Source organism: Ylistrum balloti, unplaced genomic scaffold (genome assembly GCF_031769215.1).
Source record: "Ylistrum balloti isolate Yb309-2 unplaced genomic scaffold, AGI_CSIRO_Ybal_v1 Utg369868, whole genome shotgun sequence".
NCBI lineage: Eukaryota > Metazoa > Mollusca > Bivalvia > Pectinida > Pectinidae > Ylistrum > Ylistrum balloti.
The window spans coordinates 640,038-667,458 of NW_026782012.1; the positions used below are offsets into that span (position 1 = coordinate 640,038).

The window sequence follows — 27,421 nt, forward strand, 5'->3', positions numbered from 1 at the left end:
TTATGGATTATGACGCCAGGAGATATAACACATGTATTAATGTAGATAAACAACCGATAACGGCCGTGAACGATATTTAATGTAATAGCCCGCACATCCCAGGAAGGCGGAAATCACCCCTACACTAAAATATCCATATATATATTTCTCAGCGAGCGTTACTCCAGTGTAGACGTTTACAGGCCTTCGCATACAATACATGGACGTTTAGACTTTAACTGCTTTCACTACGACATCCAGTGTATCATCTGATGGTATTTAATCAAGAATGTAATGAAGGCAAGTATGAAAAACAAGAATTTTGTTGTACTATTTTTTATTCATTCAGAAGAGTTGTACTATATCTTCACCACTGCGTACATTTAAACTTTTCAGCTCTACTTTCAGTTTAGTATTTCCTGTTGCAGTTTCTTTAGTTATACTGTTGTGTATGTTGCAATCAATCTCTCCAATCGTGTGGAAATACCAACTAAACCAACAGTTTACTTTCAAAATAGCAGCTGTTACCCTTTCCAAGAATATTACTACTATTTTGGATATGAAGATAAATTTACTTTCTGTTTTTACTGTAAGCTGACAATACTCTTAAAACTAGTGTCAAAATGACTGTAAAGTTGCAATGCCAATAAAAGTTTTGTCTGCTGAATAAATCAAAACCTCAACATTTTCTTTATGTTGTAATATATTGTAATGTTTATTTAGCCTGGTAAATATATCGTGTTTGATGTTTAAATGTTGTCGTGAAAAGATAAGAAATTGGACCGCATGACAAGAACCCAACAGCGCCGATATACTGGGACAGTAAATAAGATTCATTATAAAACTATTAACATTATTTTTTGTATCAATTGCAAATCAATCTAACAGTATATATTAATCATTATTGCTATGTGTCTGAGACAACTTGAAGCTATTGTAAAGCTGACAATGGCATGTATACACATGAAGTGTATATATTATGGTGTCATTTTATAAGTGTCCAAAACAGAAATAAAATATATCAAAAATGACGCCCTTTAAGAAACCTAATGGAGACAGGAATAGGAGACAGGACTATGTATAGAGAAATTTAGATAAGATTTTACAAGGTGTTCTGTGTGTTTGCTCTACTTTGAATGAATAACACCTCCAGACAGATCGATATCATTCAGTGAGTATCGATCCAAACCGCTGATAAGATAAGACTAGATGTGCAGTTTTTCATTTAAAAGCGAGATAACTTGCATTTCATATCCTAGATTATAGTATCTGCTCTATCAGTATGTCATTTCTATTTTGAAATCTTACGACAACATTTTCAGTATGTTTGGCTAAATTTGTTCTGATTCAGTCAATGCAATTTTTGTAGGACTATAAGTATTTTATGCTATGAATCCAATCATGCCCTTTTATGAAAGTTTTATATACAAGCCCAGGAGTATGATGGTTACGTGTGTTCTAAATTTATACACTTACGTATGTCACAAGCATAGTTTAAATGCTGTCATATATCTTACGCTCACCAAAATAACTCGCAACATGAAATACCCGTGAGTGCTTTCTTTCGTGGTTTCGCGGATACCAGGTAAGAAATCTTATTTGTTGTATTTTATTTTTGCAGCTTTTTACATAGCATATCTTCATACATTGCAGACGTATCGGTTAAATGCTTACTATGTGTCCAAAGTATGAACGTTGTCAAGAAATATACATTCATCTACCTACATCTTATCAATTAATGTATATGAATGAAACTGACATATTTCAAAGTCGATTTCTAACCAGAAATTTTCATTTTGTCAACTCTCACAATTTGTTTGAACTCTAAACGAATATTTATCGTTTTAAAATGAAATAAGATAGCATTGCTTGGTGTTCAGTAGCTAAATACAAATGGAATTAAGAGTAAGGGTAAGTCTGTGCTCATTAACCTCTGAATATCATAATTCAAAACATGCAAACTTTGGATTCATGGAAATAAAAGCAAGTATTAAAATAAATATATTCATAGTGGCGTAAATATATATAGAAGATTACTAATGGACATCTGTTGCCGTAGTGAGTCAGCCTACAACACCGTATGTATTAAATGTATATCCACCATGTATTATAGCAGAACAATACATAGACATAGTCGTCATGATTTCCAATGAGAGAGAGAGAGAGCCAGAGAGACAAAGACAGAGAGAGAGAGAGAGAGAGAGAGAGAGAGAGAGAGAGAGAGAGAGAGAGAGAGAGAGAGAGAGAGAGAGAGAGAGAGAGAGATATTAATAAAGAACTTGTGTATTATAAGCAAAAGTTTGAATAAGATTGATTTCGAATTGCATAGTAGTGAGATCGAACAAGAAATGCTAATTATAAAAGTTTTTTTTCTATTTCTTAAATCTAACCAATCGAAGCTATTCTCAATAACGTTGTACGATATTCTTTTTAAGATTGTTTTTTCTGTCGACAGTGCCGTTTTATGATCGTAAAAGTTTCTTTCAAAGATGTGTTAATACGCCGATGCCTGCTTTCACTTTAAAAAAGCCTAACACGGAAATTTACCTGTGATACTTGTGGCAGTATAGCCAACGATAAATCAACAGAATAATCTAGTGGTGATTAATAATGTTATCTCCGTTGTATAAACCGCAGACGGGATATTCTATCATATTCACAAAATCTAATTTCAAACAAAAAATTGATGAAAGGAAGGCAAAATGTTAACAAAACAAATATTTACATAAATACTTTTGAAAGGAGATTGTCTACTTAAGGAAAGAACTTTGTGTTTGATGCAGGATTTTACTTCAACTAAATTGCCTGGCCTTTATATCATGTGACAAGTGCTTTTCAAGATAATCATAATTAATTCGTCATAACCTAAGTGTTTCTTTTCCCCTATCTAATTTCAGTGACGGTCTGGAAGTTATTACAATCCACAACAGGATGTAAATAAAATCCTTGAAAACAAAAATCAGCTTTCGTTTTGACACACTTCCTGGATTATGGAAAACGGTTTCTTAAATGGGACCGCTAACATTGTGGGATCAATTAAAGAATATCACGAAGTGATGAAAGTCAAGGTTGTTACCGTTGGAGACATGAACGTGGGTAAAACGTCATTGGCTGTCAGATATGCTAAACACGAGTTTATACCATCTTATAATGAAACGATTGGGGGTAAGTGTTAGAAAGAGTCACATTGTCGTTTGTTTGTGTATCATCAACCTATTCTTTGTATGGAAATGTCTTAAAATAAGTGTAACTTGCAATAAGGCACTAAATATCATGTCATATTTAGCCAGGATATCATTGACCTCTTCGAAACTTTGTCCCGGCGGCTGGCATCAGTTGATTGCTCGAGAATACCAAAAGTTCACACTACTTGTTGATTCACAATACCACTATGAGTCAAAGTAAAAGACCGGATCGTTAGAATTTATCATCGTATGTGTAATGAAGTTACTCGTTTCGTGTGAATGTTTATGTAACCAACCATTTAAATATATGCTTTATTTTCATTTTAATTTCAGCTAGTTTTTACGTGAGGTCCATCGAGGTATCTGGGAAAACCTTTTTGTTCCAGATCTGGGATACTGCCGGGCAAGAGAGGTTCCGAAGTCTTGTTCCTATGTACCTTCGAGATGCCAAAATAGCCATATTAGTTTATGATGTAACAAGCAAGGTAAACCAATAGCTTACAACAGTCCAACTTATTTTTATAATATAACTGTAACACAGCCATATTTTTAAAAATCTGTAACTACAGTTCTTTACTGCTTTTGATAATGAGGTGTGTGTTTTTAAGTGGCCTGTGTGATATATAGAATTTTGAACACTTGCAGATGTTTTACAAAAAAGTTATAAAATTGTCTCATGACATTTACCCACACTGCATCAAAATGAATTCGAACAAGGGTTAGACTGAAACGGTAAGTTAGAAAATTACAAATTACAAAGTCGCAAATATGTTTTGCGCGTACTGACACCTTTGTTAAAAGAATGATGGACACCGCACGACGGACTGTTGAGAGGCGATATTATTGATTGGTTGACTAAATAAGATAGAACATATGTTATTTTCTGCACGTTAGAAATCACGTGTTTTTATTTTCACCAGGAATCTTTCGACAATGCTGCTAACTGGCTGAAGGACCTATTGGCCAGTAGTCCAACCTCAGTGAAGATCGCTATGGTTGGAAACAAGATGGACCTGCCAGAACAACGGACTGTGTCCACTGAGGTCAGCAATGATAAAATATGTTTTATAAGTGTATTAATCGTATCAGACCACGCCTTTCCTATACAACGCGATGTTGATATCTAAAAATGATTATCAATTTCATTAATTCAGTTTTGATTTCTCCAAGCCGCCTCCTAAGTTTCATGAATTTAGGCCCTAAGCACCACTGACGAGTCATTGAAGGACGTTGCAGCTGTATGATGTAACATCACTGACGAGTCATTGAAGGACGATGCAGCTGTATGATGCAGCATCACTGACGAGTCATGGAAGGACGATGCAGCTGTATGATGCAACATCACTGACCAGTCCCGGAAGGACGAAACAGCTGTTTGATGTAGCATCACTGACGAGTCATGGAAGGACGAAACATCTGTATCATGTAGCATAACTTACGAGTCCTGCTAGGACGAACAGCTGTATGATGCAGCATCACTGACGAGTCATTGAAGGACGATGCAGCTGTATGATGCAGCATCACTGACGAGTCATGGAAGTACGAAATAGTTGTATCATGTAGCATAACTTACGAGTCCTGCTAGGACGAACAGCTGTATGATGCAGCATCACTGACGAGTCATTGAAGGACGAACAGCTGTATGATGCAGCATCACTGACGAGTCATTGAAGGACGATGCAGCTGTATGATGCAGCATCACTGACGAGTCATGGAAGGACGAAACATCTGTATCATGTAGCATAACTTACGAGTCCTGCTAGGACGAACAGCTGTATGATGCAGCATCACTGACGAGTCATTGAAGGACAATGCAGCTGTATGATGCAGCATCACTGACGAGTCATTGAAGGACGATGCAGCTGTATGATACAGCATCACTGACGAGTCATTGAAGGACGATGCAGCTGTATGATACAGCATCACTGACGAGTCATTGAAGGACGATGCAGCTGTATGATGCAGCATCACTGACGAGTCATTGAAGGACGATGCAGTTGTATGATGCAGCATCACTGACGAGTCATGGGAGGACGAAACATCTGTATCATGTAGCATAACTTACGAGTCCTGCTAAGATGAACAGCTGTATGATGTAGCATCACTGACCAGTCCCGGAAGGACGAAACAGCTGTTTGATGTAGCATCACTGACGAATCATGGAAGGACGAAACATCTGTATCATGTAGCAGAACTTACGAGTCCTGTTAAGATGAACAGCTGTATGATGTAGCATCACTGACCAGTCCTGGAAGGACGAAACAGCTGTTTGATGTAGCATCACTGACGAGTCTAAGAAGGACGAAACAGCTGTATGATGTAGCATTACTGACGAGTCTAAGAAGGACGAAACAGCTGTATGATGCAGTTTAATTTAATGTTTGACTCTAGTGGATCTATTCTATTCGTACTAAGATATTATTCATTTGTGTTTTTGTGACTTTTGTAAATCATTCTAAATTGAAACCCGGAAATTCATACCTGATGATAGCGCACATTATTATGTATAGTATATTTCAGTGATATATTTACGTTTATTATATTCTATACATTATATATATATATATATATTATATATATATATATATATTGGTTTAGATGGAAACAGCTGTATGGTGTAATTGAAGTTATTACTGACTATACAGTATTAAATCAAAATGTTCCATAGACTTGTCTTTTGTACATCATAATACATAGTGAAAGTTTATGTTGTTTGTAGGAATGTAGAGTAAGATGTTCAGATTTTGGTCAGCACTTCCTAAACAGACAAACCCTCTCATTCATGTCATTTATTATAGTTGGATAGTCTACTAAAATGTTATTTATTACAAATACATCTCGGTGCTATTCATCCGTCTTAAACTATACGTAGATGCTTAAGTTCTCATTTTTCTTCTGTAAACTAGAGTTGTCCCTCTTGATATATAACGCCAGATGTATTTTTATGGGTTTTTTTTTTTTTTTTTTTTGCACTTTATCTTCCTTCTATCTTCAATTGTGATTGGACAACAGACTAAACCTAAGATACATTTCAGAACAATAGGGAACCACAATAACGGGATTTCAGCATTTGTTTTGACGGCAAGTGTATCGAAGACTTTAGTACAAAAGTAAAAAAAACTAAACTTTCAATACAAATTTAGAATTCGACAAGGTGTAGCCAAACGATGAATTAAATTGCATCATTCAGCTGATTCTAAGAATTGTCAGTGATGTTATTAAGGAAACCTACGAGGAGGCGGATCCGGATGCAGAGAAATGCCATGTACATCCAAATATTTTGGACCGTGCTAGAATGAATTAAACCGTGATAGGCAGGTTACGGCGAATCATAACAACAACTTCTATGTAATTAACTATGGCTTATTTCATGGAGGTAACCTACTAATGGTTTCTAGCATACTAATATTTGTTTGATGTCGAAAGCAAATGCTGATTGTGTTCAAGTACTGATTGTTCCTAGCAAGGATAGCAGTATTCTGGTTATCATTAATTACCAGTTGATCCAGTTGGCTGATATCCAAGTTAAAGCTTTTTTGTTCATGGTGAATTAATACATAGTATAGAGAAGGCACACGATGAGTTCGATATTCGCAATGTCACTAAATTAAACAGCGTCCTGTACAAAATGTCATCATTAAAAAAAATTATATACCACTGTAACAATACTTCTGTCACGAAAACAAACGGAAATGAAGCAAAATAGACTCACTTTTGACACCAAATCGTGCATAATGATGTATTTTTTGTGCGATATGAAGTTTTGAAGCGTTTGATGGCAATTAACATGCCTGATGTTTTCGTCGTTATTTACCTTGTAATATTATGAGAACGTGACAATTACTTAATGGGGACCGACTAACGCGTACCTGACCTGTCGTCTATAAAGTAACATTCACCGATAATCTCTTTGTACGTTTTCCCCATGTAATATACAATTATAATGCGTCAACGAATACATCTTCAATCTCGCTTCACATTTATATATGAATTAATCACTTAAGTAATCAAAATAGAAGCACAAAAATAATTCTTTGTTTAAATTTCAGGTTGGGAAATGTTTTGCCTCTCAGAAAAACTTGGCTTTCGTTGAAACTTCGGCAAAAACAGGTGAAAACGTAGAGAGGCTATTTGCCATGCTAGGTAAGACGTATATATATGAAATGTACATATTCTACAATTTTGGTTAAATTCAACTTTAAGCGTAAACACACAAATCAATTGCATACGTTTGGTACCAATTCACCATATGCATTCAAGGGACAATATTCACTTTCTAATTTGGTTATATCTTATTTATTAAATATAGAGCTGTACGCAAGCTTTCAATTTTGGATGTAATCATAAATATCACACAAAAAAGACACAAAGCGAATAATACCTTTTAATACCAAACTATCAAATTCGTTTTAAAACAAGTTTAAAAAATTACAAAAAATATTGATTATGGGGTTATTTCACCACCCCGTCTAGATTTTGACTTGGATTACTTTCGATGTGCAATGGTATGATGAATTATACTTCATTGTTTGGTAAAATGAACACTGCAACCTCAGGTGAGCTTGTGTTACAGTAGCGACCTCTAATTTGTCTGCACGATTGAGTTGTTGATATCTGATGATTAATAGGTCTGTTTTTTTACAGCCGAGATGATGTTGGAGGAGGCAGATTCTTTGGACAGACAAACATCAACTGATACGACATTATCATCGCCCACTGTTGACGTCAGCAATTTAACGTCACCAACTCCAGGTCGAAGAAAATGCTGTCACTTATGATGTTAAAACAAAATCTACATACAATATGTATGTACTTATTTGTAATATATTTGTCAATGTAAAATTGAGTATGGGTTGTTATTCTAATGTTTATTATTAGGTATTAAGCTATATCATTTTAAAGGCAACGAGCACTGCATCATAATGTACATGCAATTGATAGCAATATTTCGGTTTTAACGTATTACAACATTGAATGTCGTCTTTTAATATCACATGATTTGGTTACCTGTCAAGAAATTCACTTCCAGTTAAGCCCTATATTATCGAATACCTTTCTGAAAAAATCTTGGACGAAGATGAAATTCACTACACCTATCGGTCAAAAATGTTAACGAATGAACATCACACGAGAAAAGAAAATTAATCTCTGTTGACATCACATATAAAAATGTATAAACAATGACCTACTCCATAGCACATGTACAGTGTTGATCACCTGAGCATGATTTACTTTCAGTAGTAGTTTACGGCGAACAAACGGATAACACTGTTGACCGATATTGTGTTCATAATAATTGGTGATTTGCAGTATTACAAAATGGCATGCCAACTAATTTATGTTGTATTAATTTATAAGAAATGGGTATTATTACGTAAGCCAATGTAATCATTGAGAAAAAGTCATAATATTGAGACAAATATGATAATCATTCCATTGTTTGAAATCATATATATATATATTGGGGTGGGGTGTGGAGTGAGTGTGTTTGTGTGGAGGTGAGTGGAGGTGGGGTTGAGATGTGAGTGGGGGTGGGGGTGTGGTTGTGGTGAGTGTGTGTGTGTTGGGGGCGAGTGTTTGTATTGCATATAACATGAATTTGTTATTCTATTTCAATTATCACACATGTTGATGTACAATAACTTTGGTAAAAATGTCTATTTCACATTCCATTCTAAAGGTAAATAATCTTCAGTTTAAATGGTGACTTCCACACCGTAATGAGCCAAATAATTGAAATATTTAACATCTGCACGTTAATTAGATGTTGCGCATGTTCATTTGATACATTTCTATGAACACTGTAAATCTCATACTTGATTAATTTAAATCAGGTAGCAGTATTAGGATCTTGTAATATTGTATGAATGGTTAAAGTTTCTACTCAAATCTTACTTGTTTATGCATTATTTGAATTCCATTCCGGTTTGTTTCCCTTAATACGTTATTTGTAAACAGTAATATTTTATGAATCTTAAAAAAATAATTGGAAAGTATAGGTTAATATGATGTAATCTGTATATATTGTGCTATCGTTATGATGTCATCTGTTTGTGTTATCTTATCGTTATGATGTCATCTGTTTGTGTTATCTTTTCGTTATGATGTCATCTGTTTGTGTTATCTTATCGTTATGATGTCATCTGTTTGTGCTGTCTTTTCGTTATGGTGTCATATGTTCGTGTTGGCCTATCTTCATTGATGTTGACGATTAACGTTGCTTGTCTATTTAATCCTCCATCACAGAATATTTCCATGGATACTATTAACTAGTTTGCGTCATCTGAAATTTTATGGACGTTTTCCAGGTCCTTCATTATTAAAATCCAGTTTGTATTTTGTCTATAGCGAATCTTATTTATGTCATGTGTTTTGGCTATGAGTATGAGCTTTATCATATATATGTACAAATTCTACTATACGATCCCTTGTGAAATGTAGAATTTTAGATACTATTACTATCAAGCAAATGCCTTGGTGACAGAAACCTTTAACCTTTTCAGGAACACTTTATGGTAATGTTCATATGCATGCATATACATATTTTATTATTTGTAGCTATCTATGCGTGAACTGATATATGTAAATCTCTAACTATTTTCTGCGTGAATATTATCAAAGAATGAATGTTAGATGAGAGAAGAGTAAACGTGATGAAAATGAATTAACGATAAAGGTGAAAGAGACCTCCTGCGAGAGGTCCCTTTATGTACTGGGGGATGAACCAGAGTTCCAATCTTGGCATCCATCCAAATTATTTTATGCTCGGAAATAACAAGATCAGTCTGAACCCTTAAAATGATTGTCCAGATAATAATCATTAAAGAACACAAAAATAAGCAAAAATATGTTTATTTTCACGAACGGCCTGTAAATAAAACTGACAAAATACAATATACAAGTTTTGAGCACATACAATCCTTATGCATCTAGAGGACCATAAGAGTTATGTCGCAGACTTTTTACATAATCACAAGATATATGGTAATAATCTTATACAGGAAAAGGGATGAACCTCAAAACTGTGTAAACGTGGAGTTAATCATCCGTCTTTCACACGGCTATATACAGCGATATGGCGAGTTAGATTTTTTCCAAATTAACGTAAATCGAAATCCTACGCAACTTAAAAAAACGATTGCCCTTCGGTCCAATAGCACTTTGATTCACTAATGCAATTGTTTAATCCATCAAATTGCCATGAAGGCCACACAGAATTGAAAAAATGGTTCATCGGGAAACCTTAGGGAAAATACGACCAAGGAATTTAAATATGTATTATCTATCTTTTCGATCGATTTAGGAGAGAACGTTATTCCACAAGAGTATACTAGGGGTTTTAAGACCTGGATAAGAGTTCCAATTGTAATTTGGTATGGTATTTGGAGGTACTGTTTGGTTACGTTTTTATCAATAACGTTATACTTTATTGGAAATGTTGAGATAAAAAACATTATAACGAAGATTGAAAGATGTTATACAGATACCTTGAATTCTTTCATCAAATAAAATGTTTCCCTTGAAAATGGTATCCATTTTACATTGTGCATGCATTGTTTCAAATAGTTCATAAGAGGTAAATTATATAACCACGCTAAAGCTATTTTGTTCATATCCGACAACATCACCAAACATAATTTCTTTTTCTAAAATGGACCCATGATACCACACATGCAGTACAGTTCCTTACCCAAATAAAACTTTATTCCGATTTCAAATTTGTTATACTATGTGCCATATACGACAATCTTGAACAATTTTCCTCCGATGTGATCGAAAGTAATTATGAAAAATGATTTTATCAAAAAGACATGTTACACTGAAAAAAACACCAGTAATTTAGTATTACAATGCCATGTTACACCGAAAAACACCAGTAATTTTAGTGTAACGATGACATGTTACACTAAAAAAACACCAGTAATTTGAATATTACAATGTCATGTTACACCGAAAAAACACCAGTAATATTAGTATTACAATGTCATGTTACACTGAAAAAACACCAGTAATTTGAATATTACAATGTCATGTTACACCGAAAAAACACCAGTAATTTTAATATTACAATGTCATGTTACACCGAAAAAACACCAGTAATTTTAATATTACAATGACATGTTACACCGAAAAAACACCAGTAATTTTAGTATTACAATGTCATGTTACACCGAAAAAACACCAGTAATTTTAGTATTACAATGTCATGTTACACTGAAAAAACAGCAGTAATTTTAATATTACAATGACATGTTACACTGAAAACCTCCCAGTAATTTTAGTTTTACAATGTCATGTTACACTAAAAAACCAAGTGATTTTTGTTTTACAATGACATGTTACACTGAAAAAACTCAGTAATTTTAATATTACAATGTCATGTTACACTGAAAAAACAGCAGTAATTTTAATATTACAATGACATGTTACACTGAAAACCTCCCAGTAATTTTAGTTTTACAATGTCATGTTACACTGAAAAAACCCGGTAATTTTAGTTTTACAATGTCATGTTACACTGAAAAAACCCGGTAATTTTAGTTTTACAATGTCATGTTACACTAAAAAACCAAGTGATTTTTGTTTTACAATGACATGTTACACTGAAAAAACCCGGTAATTTTAGTATTACAATGTCATGTTACACTGAAAAAACTGCAGTTATTTTAGTTTTGCAATGACATGTTACACTGAAAAAACCCGGTAATTTTAGTATTACAATGTCATGTTACACTGAAAAAACTGCAGTAATTTTAGTTTTGCAATGACATGTTACACTGAAAAAACCCGGTAATTTTAGTATTACAATGTCATGTTACACTGAAAAAACAACAGTAATTTTGGTATTACTTTTTTGTGAATTTCAGAATAATTATGATTGCAATACTTCTATCACGACCAAAAATACTACTTTTTGTACATGTTAATGGCTATTGTATACTCAACCCCAAAAATGATTGATTTCATGTCGAGGTCCAACGTTCCAAATATGAATTAATATGAATCATTGCCGTTTGCAGGGCTTTTTCCTGTCATGTTCTGTTTGTGCATATACAACACGAACACCCGTCGAATGCGGCGGTGTCTGGACTCCATTTGCAACTAAGATAACATTTGCCGCTTGTGTTAAACATTCGCGCAAATTATCAAAATATTCCATTACAATTCAAGTGTGAAAGTGATCCAAATCAAGGATATGTAATATCAGAAACGGACAATAATAATACAGGATTCGGGCAGTTTCTGAGGAGCGTTGGAAAGATTGTCTCTCAACCTTCAATTATAAAAGTGGTTATTCCCAAAGAACTTGGTGTGTCCTAAGAATGACAGGAGGTTAGAGAAAACGGAAATATAATCAAAGTGTCTTATTTGACAACCAGTTTAGAAAACGAAAAATCCAGTTTTCAGCCAAAGTCGTCCTTTTTCATTTTCACTTTTGTAAAAGTATTGGACTTTCAGGTAAGTTACTTTCACATGCCTTTACTACTTATATCATAGTATAAGAGTCATTGACAAAAAGTCTCAACCGAGATACTTTCCGTCAGTTGCAAATATCATAATTTATGTCTTGATCTGGTTGATAGTTTCTTATCAAATACATAATATATTTGGAGTATAATTATATCATCATATTATCTTATCCTACCCTATTCGTAATAATATTTATTTGGGATCAAAATAAGAATGCTGCATTAATTAATGTTCCTATGGTTTTAGAGAAGCAATATAAATGTATTTTACAATATGTATATATATATATACAATTCGTGTCATATTTCCAACATACATTCCTGATTGTCTGGATACTGACTCCGTCAAACTTATATCAATTCTTCAATTTATTTCACATTGTGAATATATGAATAAAATTCACACATGCGAAATGGAGGTTCTGGAGGGAGATTGGGTTCCATAGCTCTTACAGCAGTATTTTGCAAACATCTGAGTATTAAAGATAATGTATATGATGGGATTGGCAGCACTGTTAAGAGGGGCGAGACTCTGTATGAAGGTACTAACAGCAATGCTTTGTGGTGTGCCGTTCTTTATGTTACCATAGGCGTCCAACAGATCATACACGAAGAATGGGCTCCAACATAGTACAAATGCTGGAATTAAAGAAATAACATTAATCAAAAGAAATGAAGGTATTCAAAGATATAAAATGAGAAAATCTTATATTAATTAAATCAACTAAGCTATTATTGAAAATATTGAAATAATTTTTATTTTGAAAACCTCGTTATAATTATACACTGCATATATTTCTTAAGTCATTTGTACATTTGCATTATCTCTGTGACATTAATTGAAACATCCAAATATAATTAGGATGTAACATATTCCATACTTTTTTCATTGTAAACAATGTATAACATTTTTTTGTAAGTGATTTAGGGTAATTTATTACCTAAAACAATAACGAATGTTATTTTGATTGTTTTTATTCTAGCCCTTGGAATGATCCCCCTTGAACTCATGCCAATGTCAGCCCGATTGCCTCGTATAGGTGTGCGATGTAGTACTAAAGATGGGGTACCATATGTAGTTCCTGTAAAAATATAATATGAAGAAAAGATATGACTGAGACTCAGTGGAAATATAGAAATAACATTAGATATTTATAGAAGGATAATGTCTCCTTCTCAGTTTAATTGATAAACAATTGATATATTTGAACGAAATCACCGCATACAGAATTAACTGTTACATCTAAGTAACATAATTTTTATAATTCAGAGCACAACATCTAAACGAAAAAGATTTTAACGCATGTGAATATCGAAGTTCGTACCTATTCCTAGGTATTTCATTGCACTTATGTATTCGTGGGCATCTCAGTTAAAAAATCCACAGAAAACATATTTGAAAACTGGTGTTTATACTGGTATTAACGTGACCTACCATTTGCCGATGTAGTAGTAGTCAGTAGGTAGCGCTCACAGCTGTATTCGTGTGAGGATAACGCTGAACTGTTTTTTCTCCAGATTATACAGATGATGAACAGATACGAAAACATAATGATCAGGGCTGGGACCACAAATATTGCCATGGCTATAAGAGTGATGTAAACCTGAAATTATTGGACACTGGTAATGAAAAATCAATGTGAAATATTTATATAAAGTAAATCAGTAGATTTTCTACATTTTCAAATCTGAAATAAAAAAAAACCCATAAGTGTCAGTCATGAACTTATAACGGGTAGATGCCAAATCTAATGAACTGCACGTAATTTGATAACAAAAATCAGTTAAAATTCATACAAAGGAAATATCTTGAATCTTGTAATGTCATTAACGACAACGCGAAGTCAAGATTTTCAATATGTCTTCTTATACAGAGACAAGACATATTAACAAAGTCCAGAAAGTCAATTACAACATCCCGATATCGGGAAAAAACATCAAAGAGAAACATACTAAATTGAGCTGGCAACTGTTGACTTCAATGAGTCAAAACTTAATGACATAATGGCCTGTGTCTGTAACCAGAGTGTAAACATGACGTGGTATGTAAGTATTTTGTGTGCTACAGAATAATAAGTGAAGAGAAATTGTCACTGCATGTGCAAGAATAAGGGCTGGACCGTGATAATATTGACTGGCTGATTGTCAATCGTTATATGCCAATATGTGCTGTCATGTGGCAACTGGTGGTATATTTCAGCAGGACAATATTAAACTGCTAATGACGCGATTCACTAAAAATCTCCCTACGAAAACAATGTCCCTGTGTCACAATAGTCAACACTCTCACTATACATGGTGAGCCAGATGGTATTTAACAAACACAGAGAAAAAATTAATTGCCAGAAAATAATTTATAGTAAAAAAAAAAAGTTCAGTAAAATTGCTGTGTCTGTAAAAAAAAGCTTTAAATCATGTTTAGAAGGAAATCATAATATTTCATCTAGAAAAGTACAAAGAAAGTATCAATCATGCTGGTAAAAAGCGTTACAACATCAAGAATGGCGTATTGATGGCAAATTTATAGCCAAATACGGTGTGAGGTGATTTGCCTATTTCCGGTTTGAGAATAAATCTCATTTCTTCTTTTTCGCCATCAAATATATAACTATTTTCAGTACATTATTGACTTTCAACACGGAAGTTCCTCGTCAGGCAGAATAACTGCCAAACCGAAAAAATATTGGGCATGATGGATAAAATCGCGTGACTGATAAAAGCTGCCTGACAATTTTGAAATGATAATATAGTGATTTAACGAGTTATGCTGTCTCTGTTGTCAGCGCAGAGCTTTCATGAAACATCATGGTTTCAACATCGGTATCTCCACGCGCGCCGCTTAGCGAACGTAACGTATATCCTTGTAACTAATCTATTGCATTTAAGGATGATTGCATATGTGTGTTTCGGCAGGAAATAGGTTTGAAAAATGTTTAGTATAACCAGTCGCAATATTAAGATAAATCAACAAATATCATTAACACCCTCTTCAACACGCACATTAACACAAAATATTAGTTCTTAACAAAATGTCAAAAGATAATGTAAAATAAGAAAAAAAAGAGGAAATAAATTGAAAGCAAGAGGGCAATGGCCCTTAACGGTCATATGACAATCGATGAATGGATGGACAAACAATAGAATTTGCTGATGGGTGTCTGCGCTTTGGAGCAAAATATTATCTAACTTTCCCTGTTGGAGCCTGGACTCAGTCGCTAAGGATACATCAATTTTCTTTATCTAAGAAATTCATATCCACCCTCGATGATGTTTTGTACCATATTTGGTTGCATTCAAATCAAGCCATAAGGAAGTGTTGCTCTTTCAAGCAAATTAATTGACTAATTCTCCCATTTGTGACCTCGCTCCAAGGTCACTTGGGGTCAAATCAACCTTCTGAATTTAAGAAAGAATAACCCACCTGCAAATATTTTTGGCTGAAAGCTACCCAGCCATTAAGAAGGAGTAGCGTTTTGAATCAAAACATTGTCTAATTTCCATTTGGGGCCCCTCTAGCACGTCTCTAGGTGTCGAATCAACTTTCTAAATTAAACAAAAATTAAGACCCCCACTCTCAAACTTGGTTGAGGCCCTGCCGTAAATTCTCTCGGGTTTGAAAAAACTTTCTGAATTAAAGAAATGATTTCCCACTCCCAATGATGTTTCAGACCAAATGTGTTTGAAAACAATTCAAGCATTAAAAAAGAGTAACATTTTGAAGGAAAATATTGCCTTATTCCCCTTTTGGGGCCCTAGGCCCCAGTGGTCGTATTAAATTTCTGAATTGAAAATATAATTGTCTACCCTAACTGATGAATCAGGCAAAAGCTTATTGGAATGTACCCAGGCAGAAAGCAGGAGTAGGGTTTTAAATCTAATTTCAGCGTCTCCCCATTTGGGGCCCCGTCCCCCGACACCCAGATTGGTTTATCAAAATTAATTTATAAAATGATTATCCTCATGGACATGAAAGAGAAGTAGGGTTTGAAAAGCAAACGTTTACGCACCGCTGACGGCGCACAAGGACGAGCTATGCACGATAGCAAATAGGTCATCTTGACCTTTCGGGTCAAATGACCTAACAATCTATTGAGAATTACTTAACTTGCAGTACAGTGTTATAATATGGAGAATAATTGCATAAACCTTATAAGTCATCATTGGCAATTGCTGAAAGATTTTCACTTGCCAGATAGCTGTGATACTAGAAATTAACTTTTTTGTGATCCAATCAACGCTTGTTTACTGCAAAGTTTGAGAAGACGATGGCGGGAGTATGCTATTGTGTGACGGTCTTAGGGAATAAATGACATAAACAGTAGACAAAGCAGGAAGATAACACAGCTACCTGATCACTTTATATCTGACTATAATGGATCCACTTTTATCTAATTTCAACATGCTGAATTACATAGTCTAGGGATAGGATGTTAAAGTTAATCCTCGCGACCAGATGACGTCACAGCACAGCATCTGATGATCACTCTAACACAGACATCGATCGATCTTTGTCAGTTGTAAGAAACTGGATCACGGAGATCGTTTTTGGAATACGAGGCAGCAAACGACGATTTGGAAATATGATTGAATGAGCTTTGTAACATGTTCAGCGCCACAAGGAATCACAAGAGTCATCTGACGTTGGTTAAACACTGCTCAGAGGCATCAAGTTTAATACAAATGTATATATGATAATTGTAAATGTGATAATAAATTAAACGCAATATTGACATGGATTTTACTGATGGATGTTCGGTCATCGAGCAAATGATAATCAAATTCAAATGAATGGAAATCAAAGCTCATTCAACGTTGATTTTTATTTAATATTGGAGTTACTGAAATTTCCCATGTGGTTTTAAATATTTACTTTAACCACAGAAGGTCAAAACAGCTGTATCTAACACAGTTTAATTCACTATTTGGCTCTACTGTACCTGAAAGCGTATTCCTTCAATTTCACTTTCAGATATATTGATAACGACTCTTTTGATACAGGAAATTTACTAACCACGTTAATCGGATATGCCAGGGCTGTGTCAATACATACGCAAAAACGCGGTTGCGTACACATCGTGGTTGGAAAAATGAGAAAGAGATGGGGCGGGGAGGGAATGAACCCAGAGAGACATTTAAAACAAACGTACGGAGTATTTTTTACAAAGCATTTGTTTTGTTTATGAAATTTTAGCAGACATTAACATTTAATGCGCTATCGACTCATAAAAGGTTGCAACAGCTGGGGGCTGTGCACGTGAAATAATAAAATTCAAACGCATTGTACCCTTTACCTCATTCGTAAATGTCCCGGAACTGTAACAATGTTCTCCAGGGTATTTTTTCTCAAAATGTCGCCAACCTCACCAGTAGGAAATTTGGGGTAATTCAGGACCTAAACATCAACAGCCAGATATTATTTATATAGAAAAGCTTACTGATGGGATTGAATATGGTGTTTTGACAAAACATGAGTCGACGTTCGCACGTATACATTCCAGTTTTCCAAAGGATGGTTTACGCATCCACGTGGAGTTGCTCAGAGTCGTTGATCAATTTAACGCATGCTGTAGGTTGGCAAATAGTTAAAATTAAGTTTTCAATGGTTAGTTACCCTGGTACAATTTTTAAATACTAGTCACTTTCTGTCAATTCGGCAACAGTGAAATTCTCTTCTTAGACTCATTTAATAGAGAGTTAGTCAAAATAGGTAGAAAGATCCTGGGTTCGACTTCATCAGGAGTCATCAAAAATATTGACAGTGACAATCACCAGTTGGGTTATTTTTAATCAATATTTTCGGATTTAAATCCACACAGATATGTATACTATGAAGATATTCTATGTTACAATACTTCAGGTTTAAACACTTTTAGTCTTTGCAATCAAGGATAATTTTAACAACTGGCCCTAGCTTTTCTGTTTTGTATCACCTTTAGGCGATAGAGTCGAAAATTATTCACTTACAATCTATTTTCATTCATTTTCTTAAGATGTATTTTATCTGTTATTCAATGACGACTGAGAATGAGAATTAATGCAAATTAGTTGAATAAGTGTGAAAGAAAAAAGAAAAAGAAAGAAATGAAGGTGAATGAGCAATATCACGGAAACAGTAAAACTAACAACCCAGTCTCCACTGCAAACCGGTAATAGACCGGAACTGGTCAAGCTTGCTTAATCTATGGGAACTGGCTACAAATATACCTTCTTTTTTAGCTAATATTAATAATCACTGATGACCAAACAGCTAGAAATTTCCATGTACAATGTACAATTTTTTCTTATACATCATTTTCGTTCAGTTCTGCTCCTCAAGGACACGACGGACTCTTCTACATCGGTCGCTTACCTCGATATTTTTCCTAAAGAAACCAACATGGACCACCAAGTTGTATGATAATATGATGTGTGATGGTTGCAGTTTCTCTATTGAATTTTAAATATATGTATATATAATGTAACTATATATCGCAGTTGATTCGATATTTGGCCTGTTCCAATATTACCAGTTTCATGATATCACCAATTGACAGACAAACTCGCATCACAGGGTTTTCGGGAAATGCAGTTTGATAAAGATAATATTGTAGTTTGACGTCTATAACCTTTGAAGTTTATGAAGTTAGACTTGGTTGTTGCTTGTAAGCATGCCAAGTAGTTTCGTTTTTTTTTTTTTTTTTTGTTTTTTTGTTTTTATTTTTTTTTTTTTTGTTTTTGATCTTGTTCTCATTTGAGAACGTGGTATTTGCTTTCTTGGATTAACAATACTTTACTAACCACATGACCATATGTTTTGTTTTTAGTTGTCTCAGTGTAAACCTTTCTTTATATATATATATGTATATATTGCCAAATATACCTGAATCTAAATTTGAGCTAAGAATCCGTTGACGTCAGTATTATTCTTGTTATTTTAGTACTCATATTTCGAAATTAATCATAAAACAATACAAAATCCTTTTGTCAACTGATATAGGTCAAGACACTGTAACATAAAAGCAGCACAAATGTTAAGTACGGGACACAAATTAATACCTAGCGTTAAAGAGAGGTATGTTAAAGAGGCAATTTATTCATTAACATCTTAATGATATTGTGTAACAGGAAATTTACCTTACAACGCTTATAGGAAGAAAACTATGTGAAACACTTTAATCGTATGGAGCCATTTAGTTCCATACCACGCTTCTTCACATGAAGTGAATGATGACAAAGCACTTAGTTTGTATTACTTAACACGGTTCTTACAAAGGTATATCCACACAGCCGCTGAAGAACGGCACTGTTAAAGAAAAGTCAACGGTCTATATGTGGCCCAAGTCAGCGATTCATTCCCATGAGAAATAGACATTACATTGATTTTTTGTATTGAAATGTGCTTTTCACTTCTGTGTCTTTTGCACAGTCTATGAGATGGCAGATGATAGACACTGTTTTAGTGCCGGAACCTGCATGTCACGTTTTAATTCAATCAAACAGTGGCACAATTCAGAATGAACGCATGTACTTGACGGTCTTTCGAAATAATCAGACATATGGAAATTACGAAATATGTTGAATAGCAAGTGGACCCTCCAATCATTTGATCGATTTTGGTTATATTAAGTTGCACTCGCCTGTCACCGAGGAGTCCTGGGATCGATTCCACAACGGACGTTGTAAGTTATTGGGTGACCTGCCCGACCTCGTTATTCACGGATGCTCCTATTTCCTCCCCCTGTAAGACCCCTCTCGCTCTTGCATTTTGACCAACATGAGTGATTGATAGAATTGGTAATTTCACATTTTTTTTTTTTTTAAATGAAGTTGATTTCTTAGTAACAGACTCCTTAATGGATGTGAGGGCATCCCTATTTACCGACTAGGCTTCGTCACGACTTCGAAAGCTCTATGGAGGTAATGAATTTGCTGAAGCTCTATATATTAAAAAGCTCTATAAATCTCACTTATGATGTCTTGATTTATAAATTGATAGAATTATCAATAACCGTATAATGCAAGTACGTGAATGCGGTAGATATGATGAAAATTTAACGAAAAATCATTTTTTTTATCTGTATACTATAAGGAAAATCTCGCTGGAATGAATATTCAATTTTCTTTATATCATAATTCATGATGGCAACTGGAGATATTGGAAACTTCAGTACATTCTTCCGAATGAAATGGCTCTGCCGTTGATTTCATTGAAGGCTTTTAGATTAAGACAGGGTCGGATTGAATTGACATTTTAAACTAATGAACTATGTCTGGTTTAATTTGAAGGTAGATATTGTTAACGATGTGTTTAACGTGAGTGTATCAAAATGACAATAACATACCTTCCACATCCATGGCTCCGGAAGGAACATCCAGCATTGTACCTTGGGACCGTCTACGCCTCCGTCCACGACTTCTTCGTTGTACAAGTGAAGGAGTGGCAGCGAGAATAGGAAGGAGAAAAACCAACCAAGACTGATTAGCACCCGGTGATGTCGGTCTAGGAGAGAGACAATAAAGTTATCTTATATACCGTCGCTCGACAATAAGGCATCACTGAAGTCAATCTCCATAATAGAAGTTGTAGAAGCAAACCCATTGTATTGCTCTATTGTAACTCTAAAGTTTATTAAAATGCGTCGTTCACTTACGCGTCTTTGTTGCAATATGTTTGGAGTATATATCTATTAACAAATTATATCGACTGTCGTCTTATAAGCAGAAAACAGACGCATATTCTCCCTGTGCTTCGCATTTATTTTTTGCTCTCAGTTACCGCTTTTGGTTTTGGATTTTGTTAACCTGTTAGTTTTCACTTTTAAATGTTTAAGTACTTGAAAGGGAAAATAATTTTAAATATCAGAATGACATTCCGATTGAAATGTTCAGGAATTGCATTCTCTTATCGTTTCCATTTCACCTAATATCATATACAAGTCTCACGATATGATGCCAAAAAGGAATATCAGAAATCAGGTGAATACTTTCGTACATCCACTATATATGGACATATTGAAACATTTAACATTTTCCTTACATTTCGCGAAGATCGAAAGTAAAATTTCATTATGCGCAGCCACCTCGAATTACCGTTCCTTCTGACCTCCTCACCGACTTCCATGCTATTTCGATAACAATAAAAATGCACGCAATCCTGTACATGAAAATTCAAAAATAAATCCGAATTCTATTTCAAATTGCACTTTTGATTTCTTATGATTTCTTAAAAAAAAACTCTGTCAGTCTCATTTCAAACCAACATATTATAAGGGAACCTGCTGACACATTCTGATTATGACAATAATGATCTTCTGCAGTAAGGGAATCTGGCGGAAATTAACGTGAAAATGTCTATTTATCGCTGTAGGCTATCTTATTAAGTCTATGTAATTAACTGAAAATTTATAAGAAAACAATATATTTAGAATTGAATATGGTTTTGCTTGCTGCATGCTACGAGACCTTCCGATGGATACAGCCGTTGGTAAAACACATGTACTCTCGACATTTCTTTTATCTCTCTTTCCCTCTAAAGTTGTATTTGCTGTTATATCTATGACTAACGTATTGAAGTCATAATATAATCTGTGACGTCCTTTCTTTATCTTCAACAGACACCACAATAGTTTATATAACACGAGTTCATCCATTAAATTACAATACTTTCAAACTTTTCAAAATTCCTACGGGGAAAAGAGCGTGAACGTTTTATCATGGTTACATAGATAAATAAAAGTTACTACTAAAACTATGACGTTTTTACAAAGAGAGTTCCTTTAAAATTTTCTGATCTGTTCGGTAAGTAGTTCCATATAAATTGAGCAAATATCAGGGCTAAAACGACGAAGATTTTTTTTTTTATCAATTATTGATTTTTCAGCTAAAACCATCCCTTTTTATGATAATTGCTTTTTACTTATAAACATTTTGCTAGGCCAGCATTACCTTTCATTATGACCTCATTTGTCCACCGCCTTCCCTTGAATGTAGAGTACTTACTTCTTGTCTGCAAGTTCAACGGTTTGGCGATGGCTTCTAGTCGGTCAATGGTTAGCGCAACGAGTGCATAACTAGATCCGTAGATGACAAACGTCTGTGTGAACTTGATCAATTTGCAGACAATGTTCCCGGCGTGCCATTCAATTGTGATTTTCCACAATATGTCGGTCAAAATGAAGAAAATCCCAACCAGTAAATCTGAAGACAGAAAAAGGACATATTAATTCCCCTTTTCATAAATACCATTGACTGAAATATAGATTGAAATGTTCCTTCGATGAAGGTAGCCTATTGGGAAGATGAACGACACATTGACTGATATCTAAGTTATACGTTAACCTTTGATCACACATGCAATAGGGAATGCCCTTTCTGTAAAGATAGATTTCGAATTTTCTTAACAGATAAAAGCACGGATGTGTCTTAGAAGGATGGCAATACTTAATTGTACACTATACTTAAGGGGTTATGATCATTTTGCACCCCTCTGCACCCCTGGAACATGTCATGGCATAATTGAAGTTTCGATGTGCAAAACCTTGTGGCAAAGACGGAAAGACTGCTTTGATAATTTGTTGTATATCAAATGAGGTCGTATACATTGTAATGGTTTTGAAATTGGATGTCGCTCCTTTGTAATCTTCAAAAGGAGCATATTAGCCTATGATTGGTCAGTTTATCTTTCCTGTAACCAATCAAATTACATCGTTTGTGCTTCAATTTTACTGGGACATGTTTCAGGGGTGCAGAGAGCGAAAGTGATCGTTACTCCAGGGATATCGAAAATGCGATACGGCATATTCTGTCAATATTACATACATGTATTTATGCGATTCTCGTATTTGTATCGTTCGCACATTCAATGACAATGTGTCCATAACGATCAGCAAAGCGGAATATAGTAATGTAATATCAGTGATAAACCAATACAGTGAAGGTCGGGCAGAAGCTAGTTCCTTAAAATAACTGTCATTAGATCTAGTTTTTGTTATAACGAGGTCATACAATGTTAGGCGTCGAAATTTAATTTGTTTACTGAAATCAAATTCACTAGCGTCAATATACTAGACTATGAATGAGTCATTATTTACAATATATTACCATTCATTATCTCGGAAGAAATTTTGAGGTGGCAGAAACACTGGTAGGCAATTAGTTCCAGAGGTTTGCCGTAACTTGCATGCAACGTTTTAATTCATTCGGATAGTGGCACGCTTCTTGTTACGTTTTTTAAAACCATTTTACCATTTCGCCAACCGTTTTCTTCCCTAGGACACAGAATTATAGTACAGCCGGAACAAATAGTCGATTCCTCACAATCTCAATCACTACATACGTCAGTGCCAATGTCCATCACATTGGTCATTTGTCTGGTGAAGGTGCAAGTGCAGCTATAAACACGTCACAAGTAAATCGTAGATACCGTTCTATTCTATTCTGCTAGTGCAAACATCATTATGATTTTTATAGCATATTTCTAAAAAAATTGCACAAAAACACTTTATGTAAGAAACGTTTCACTTTCATTTCGAGAACATGGAATTACTTCAATTGATGTAGATTACTCTAGCGGTTTCGTGAACGATGAAGACGCTTACTCTTTCCGAAAAGCAGATCTTGTCTTGTCTTTAACCTCTTCTGCTTTTACAACGCGTACTGTGTAAATTTTAATTTTGTTTTATCTTTTCAGTAATTTTTAGTTAGAATTACAACTTTATTGACACGCTGATGTTCTCTAAAACAGCAAGTTGAGGGAATACATGGAGATAACTAAATAAAAAAACATTTAGGTCAAGGACAAGGTATTTCAAGCGGTCAACGCTGAAACCAGTAGATAATTGAACGAATGCAATTTCACGTAGCCATGACCCTACAACCCTTGCCTGTCAGTCAACTTTCTCATCAATCCAAGGAAGTGAGCTAAAACATAATTTTCTTTCCTTGAAAGCATGCTTGATGTAATGAAAAAGGATCCCTCTGCGGAAATACAAGATTAATTCATGAAAAAGGGTAACACATTATGTATTACATTATTTATTTAACACGTACCATTGTTATGGTTCTTTGTGATTCTAAAAGTCGTCTGGTTGATAAAACTTTTGAGCTTCATCATCTATATTTTATGCAAAGGTATGTCGTCAAATAATCTGCCGTATAGAATCGATACCTTTGAGAATAGTCTTTCATCGATTGGTCTCATCTCTCTTTTCAGTTGTAATAAAAAATACCGGGACCATCACCACCACCATCACTACCAATATCACTAATGACTACGACCACTGCCATCACCCCCAACAATTATATCATGGATACCAGTTCCTAGCCAAACATTTTTAAGCAAAGAAATGTCCACTACAATCTAAAGGTATATCATATCTTTCTGCTATTTGATATGAGGAATCGCTTAAGCAATATATAAATTCTTATGAAAAAAAAAAAATTACTTATTTTAATCACTCCTTTGTCTGGATTGAAATATGCAGTGGTCTTAATGTGAAAATAAACCTGAGTATCCAAGTAACTGTGGTTAGGAAGGTGATCACCATACCATTTCACGTCTGATCGGATAATCAAACTCTGGTCGACAGAGTGAAAGGCGAGTGCGCTACCACTGCGCCACATGGCTATGTTATGAAACAAGCCATTATCAATATAAACCCCTAAGTTATAAGAGATATTCAATGAAAAGGTAAATTCTTATACATGTAGCGTGATTCTATGATATTGTACTCCTTGTTGCCTTTGTCTAGCATCACGAATAAAGAAATAAACCGCGGTAATTGGTATATCAATCATTTATACGTCTCTCCAGTTAGGTCTTAGGAAAACAACATCAAGTTATTGATAGAGATGTAAATTTACGTAAATGAAAACAGTTTTAATTGTAGAGGGAACAATTATTCAGTTTTAACAGGCATTGTCGAACGCGTCTGGCGGGGATTATCGCCGGACAATACAGCAATACAGACAAGACATCACTGTATTTATAAAGAAGCTGCGATATAATGATGGATGTCTCACGGGAGCTCGTAGACTATCTGAAATGTTGTGGCGATACAGCAGTGACAACTCATTAAACACAGGATGGATAAGAATATAATCCTATATAACCGTAATAAGAAGGGCAGATTTGTTGTTGCTAATTACTTTTTCATTCGGAAAAACATAAAGGCTTTCTAGTTATGCAAGCCCATTTGTCCTCAATATAACGATTACCGTAAAAGATGTTGATAAGTTAGAGGGAAACATAAAATTCAGGATTTGAAGACCACTGGAAAGATTTATTGTCACAATTATCTCTTTGTGATGTGACATGAACCTGGACTTGTTTGATGCTCACCAGTTGTTTCTATTGTTATATGCCTTTTTCTAATTTGGGAACGTGGAATTACTTATTTCAACAAAGATTTACATGATGGGTGTCCTCCATGAAGCAGAAGACGCTAACTCCTCCGGAACACGACTTGTTCCCTTACGATTTTTATTCATGGGTCTTTCTATTGTTTATACCTTGCCCTTATTTAATTGAATTTGAGTTTAGATTATAATTATGTTCTCATGTCGGTATTTTCTTAGTAAGATGCGTCGACGGTGATTAGTATGCCGGATGTTTCCTTCTCAATGCAGAACGTCATAACATGCCTGGGTCGACCAATATTTGAACTTTGCGAGTGTCGTCAATGAAACGAAGATGTTAATTCTTCGAATGCCGGTCTTGTTCGTGTACTAATTGAACGAGATCTAAGTCATTTTCATTTGTGTTAATATGTTGACTACGTTTCATCTATTTAGAGTATTTAGAGTCAATAAAAAATGTGTTCAGGAAGAGTAAGTGTCTTCTGCTTCATCGAAGGTATCCGTCATGTAAATCTTTGTCAATCCGAGTAAGAAATGTTACGATCTCAAAACATGTTTGTGGGTGAGTGGGTATGGGTATGGTAGGCCTAATTGCACTGAAACTCAGAGATGAGAGAAAACAGTATATTACGAAACTGGCTTAGGTTTCACACACACACACACACACACACACCCTCACACACACACACACACACACACACACACGCACGCACGCACGCACACACACACACACACACACTCTCTCTCTCTCTCTTGTAAATAATTGGATTCTATGGTAAGGCTGTTGGTTACCAAGTCCAGAATCAACAGAAGATGTCAACGATATTACCGGATGGAAAACTACACATATAAATCATAGGACATTGAATCAACTCAGGGTAAAGGACATCATCAATACGGCAAGTATTCATTTGTTCTTGTAAGTCCAGGTTTAGGTGGTGGAGGAGAGCCGATGTTCCCGAAAACAACACCGACCTGTGGCCAGTACCTGGCGACTGTTCTACGTCAGCCTCGAACGCGCGACCCAAACATAGAGGGCCGTCAGACGCCTTAACACATTGACCTTTACAGCCTCTCGATTTAATGTTTAATTTTGTTGTTGTTGTTTTTTTTTTGTTTTTTGTTTTGGCAATATAATATGATATTAGATATAAATATAGTCAGATTAGGATGGAATAAAAGGGAAACAAAAATAGTCCAGGGCGTTAGTGCGTGAAAAGTCTCTCGTGTGCATTTCGGAAAGAAATATCAATACATATAATATATGGAACCTTGGGTTTCTGTAAAACATTGCTTTGCCATTTAAAGGGGTGGCCAGTGGAGTCATAAAGATGGCCAAATCACCAATAGACAAGTAAGAAACCTTACTGCACTGCCAATTTTCCTTTCATAATGTTTAACTTGATTAACATAGAACAAACACATATGAATTAATTTTTTGGAAAGTTGTTC

General features: G+C 34.8%; 2 protein-coding genes across 2 annotated transcripts in view; one reads left to right on the top strand and one right to left on the bottom strand.

Annotated features, from left to right (window-relative positions):
- Positions 1–2,916: 2,916 nt before the first annotated feature.
- LOC132545944 (uncharacterized) lies at positions 2,917–8,577 on the top strand. The gene is made up of 5 exons (XM_060209626.1): positions 2,917–3,144; positions 3,498–3,649; positions 4,085–4,207; positions 7,214–7,307; positions 7,809–8,577. The coding sequence occupies exons 1-5, from the start codon at positions 2,970–2,972 to the stop codon at positions 7,940–7,942; spliced, it is 678 nt and encodes a 225-aa protein (XP_060065609.1). The 5' UTR covers positions 2,917–2,969; the 3' UTR covers positions 7,943–8,577.
- A 4,457-nt stretch (positions 8,578–13,034) lies between these two features.
- LOC132545948 (cardioacceleratory peptide receptor-like) overlaps positions 13,035–27,421 on the bottom strand; it is a 51,423-nt gene continuing 37,036 nt past the window's right edge. Inside the window, exons 3-7 of the mRNA XM_060209629.1 lie at positions 22,613–22,810; positions 20,956–21,113; positions 14,070–14,238; positions 13,576–13,716; positions 13,035–13,273 (exon numbers count right to left, since the gene is read on the bottom strand). Of these exons, the coding sequence (XP_060065612.1) occupies positions 13,035–13,273; positions 13,576–13,716; positions 14,070–14,238; positions 20,956–21,113; positions 22,613–22,810 (905 nt within the window). The remainder of the gene's footprint in view (positions 13,274–13,575; positions 13,717–14,069; positions 14,239–20,955; positions 21,114–22,612; positions 22,811–27,421) is intronic.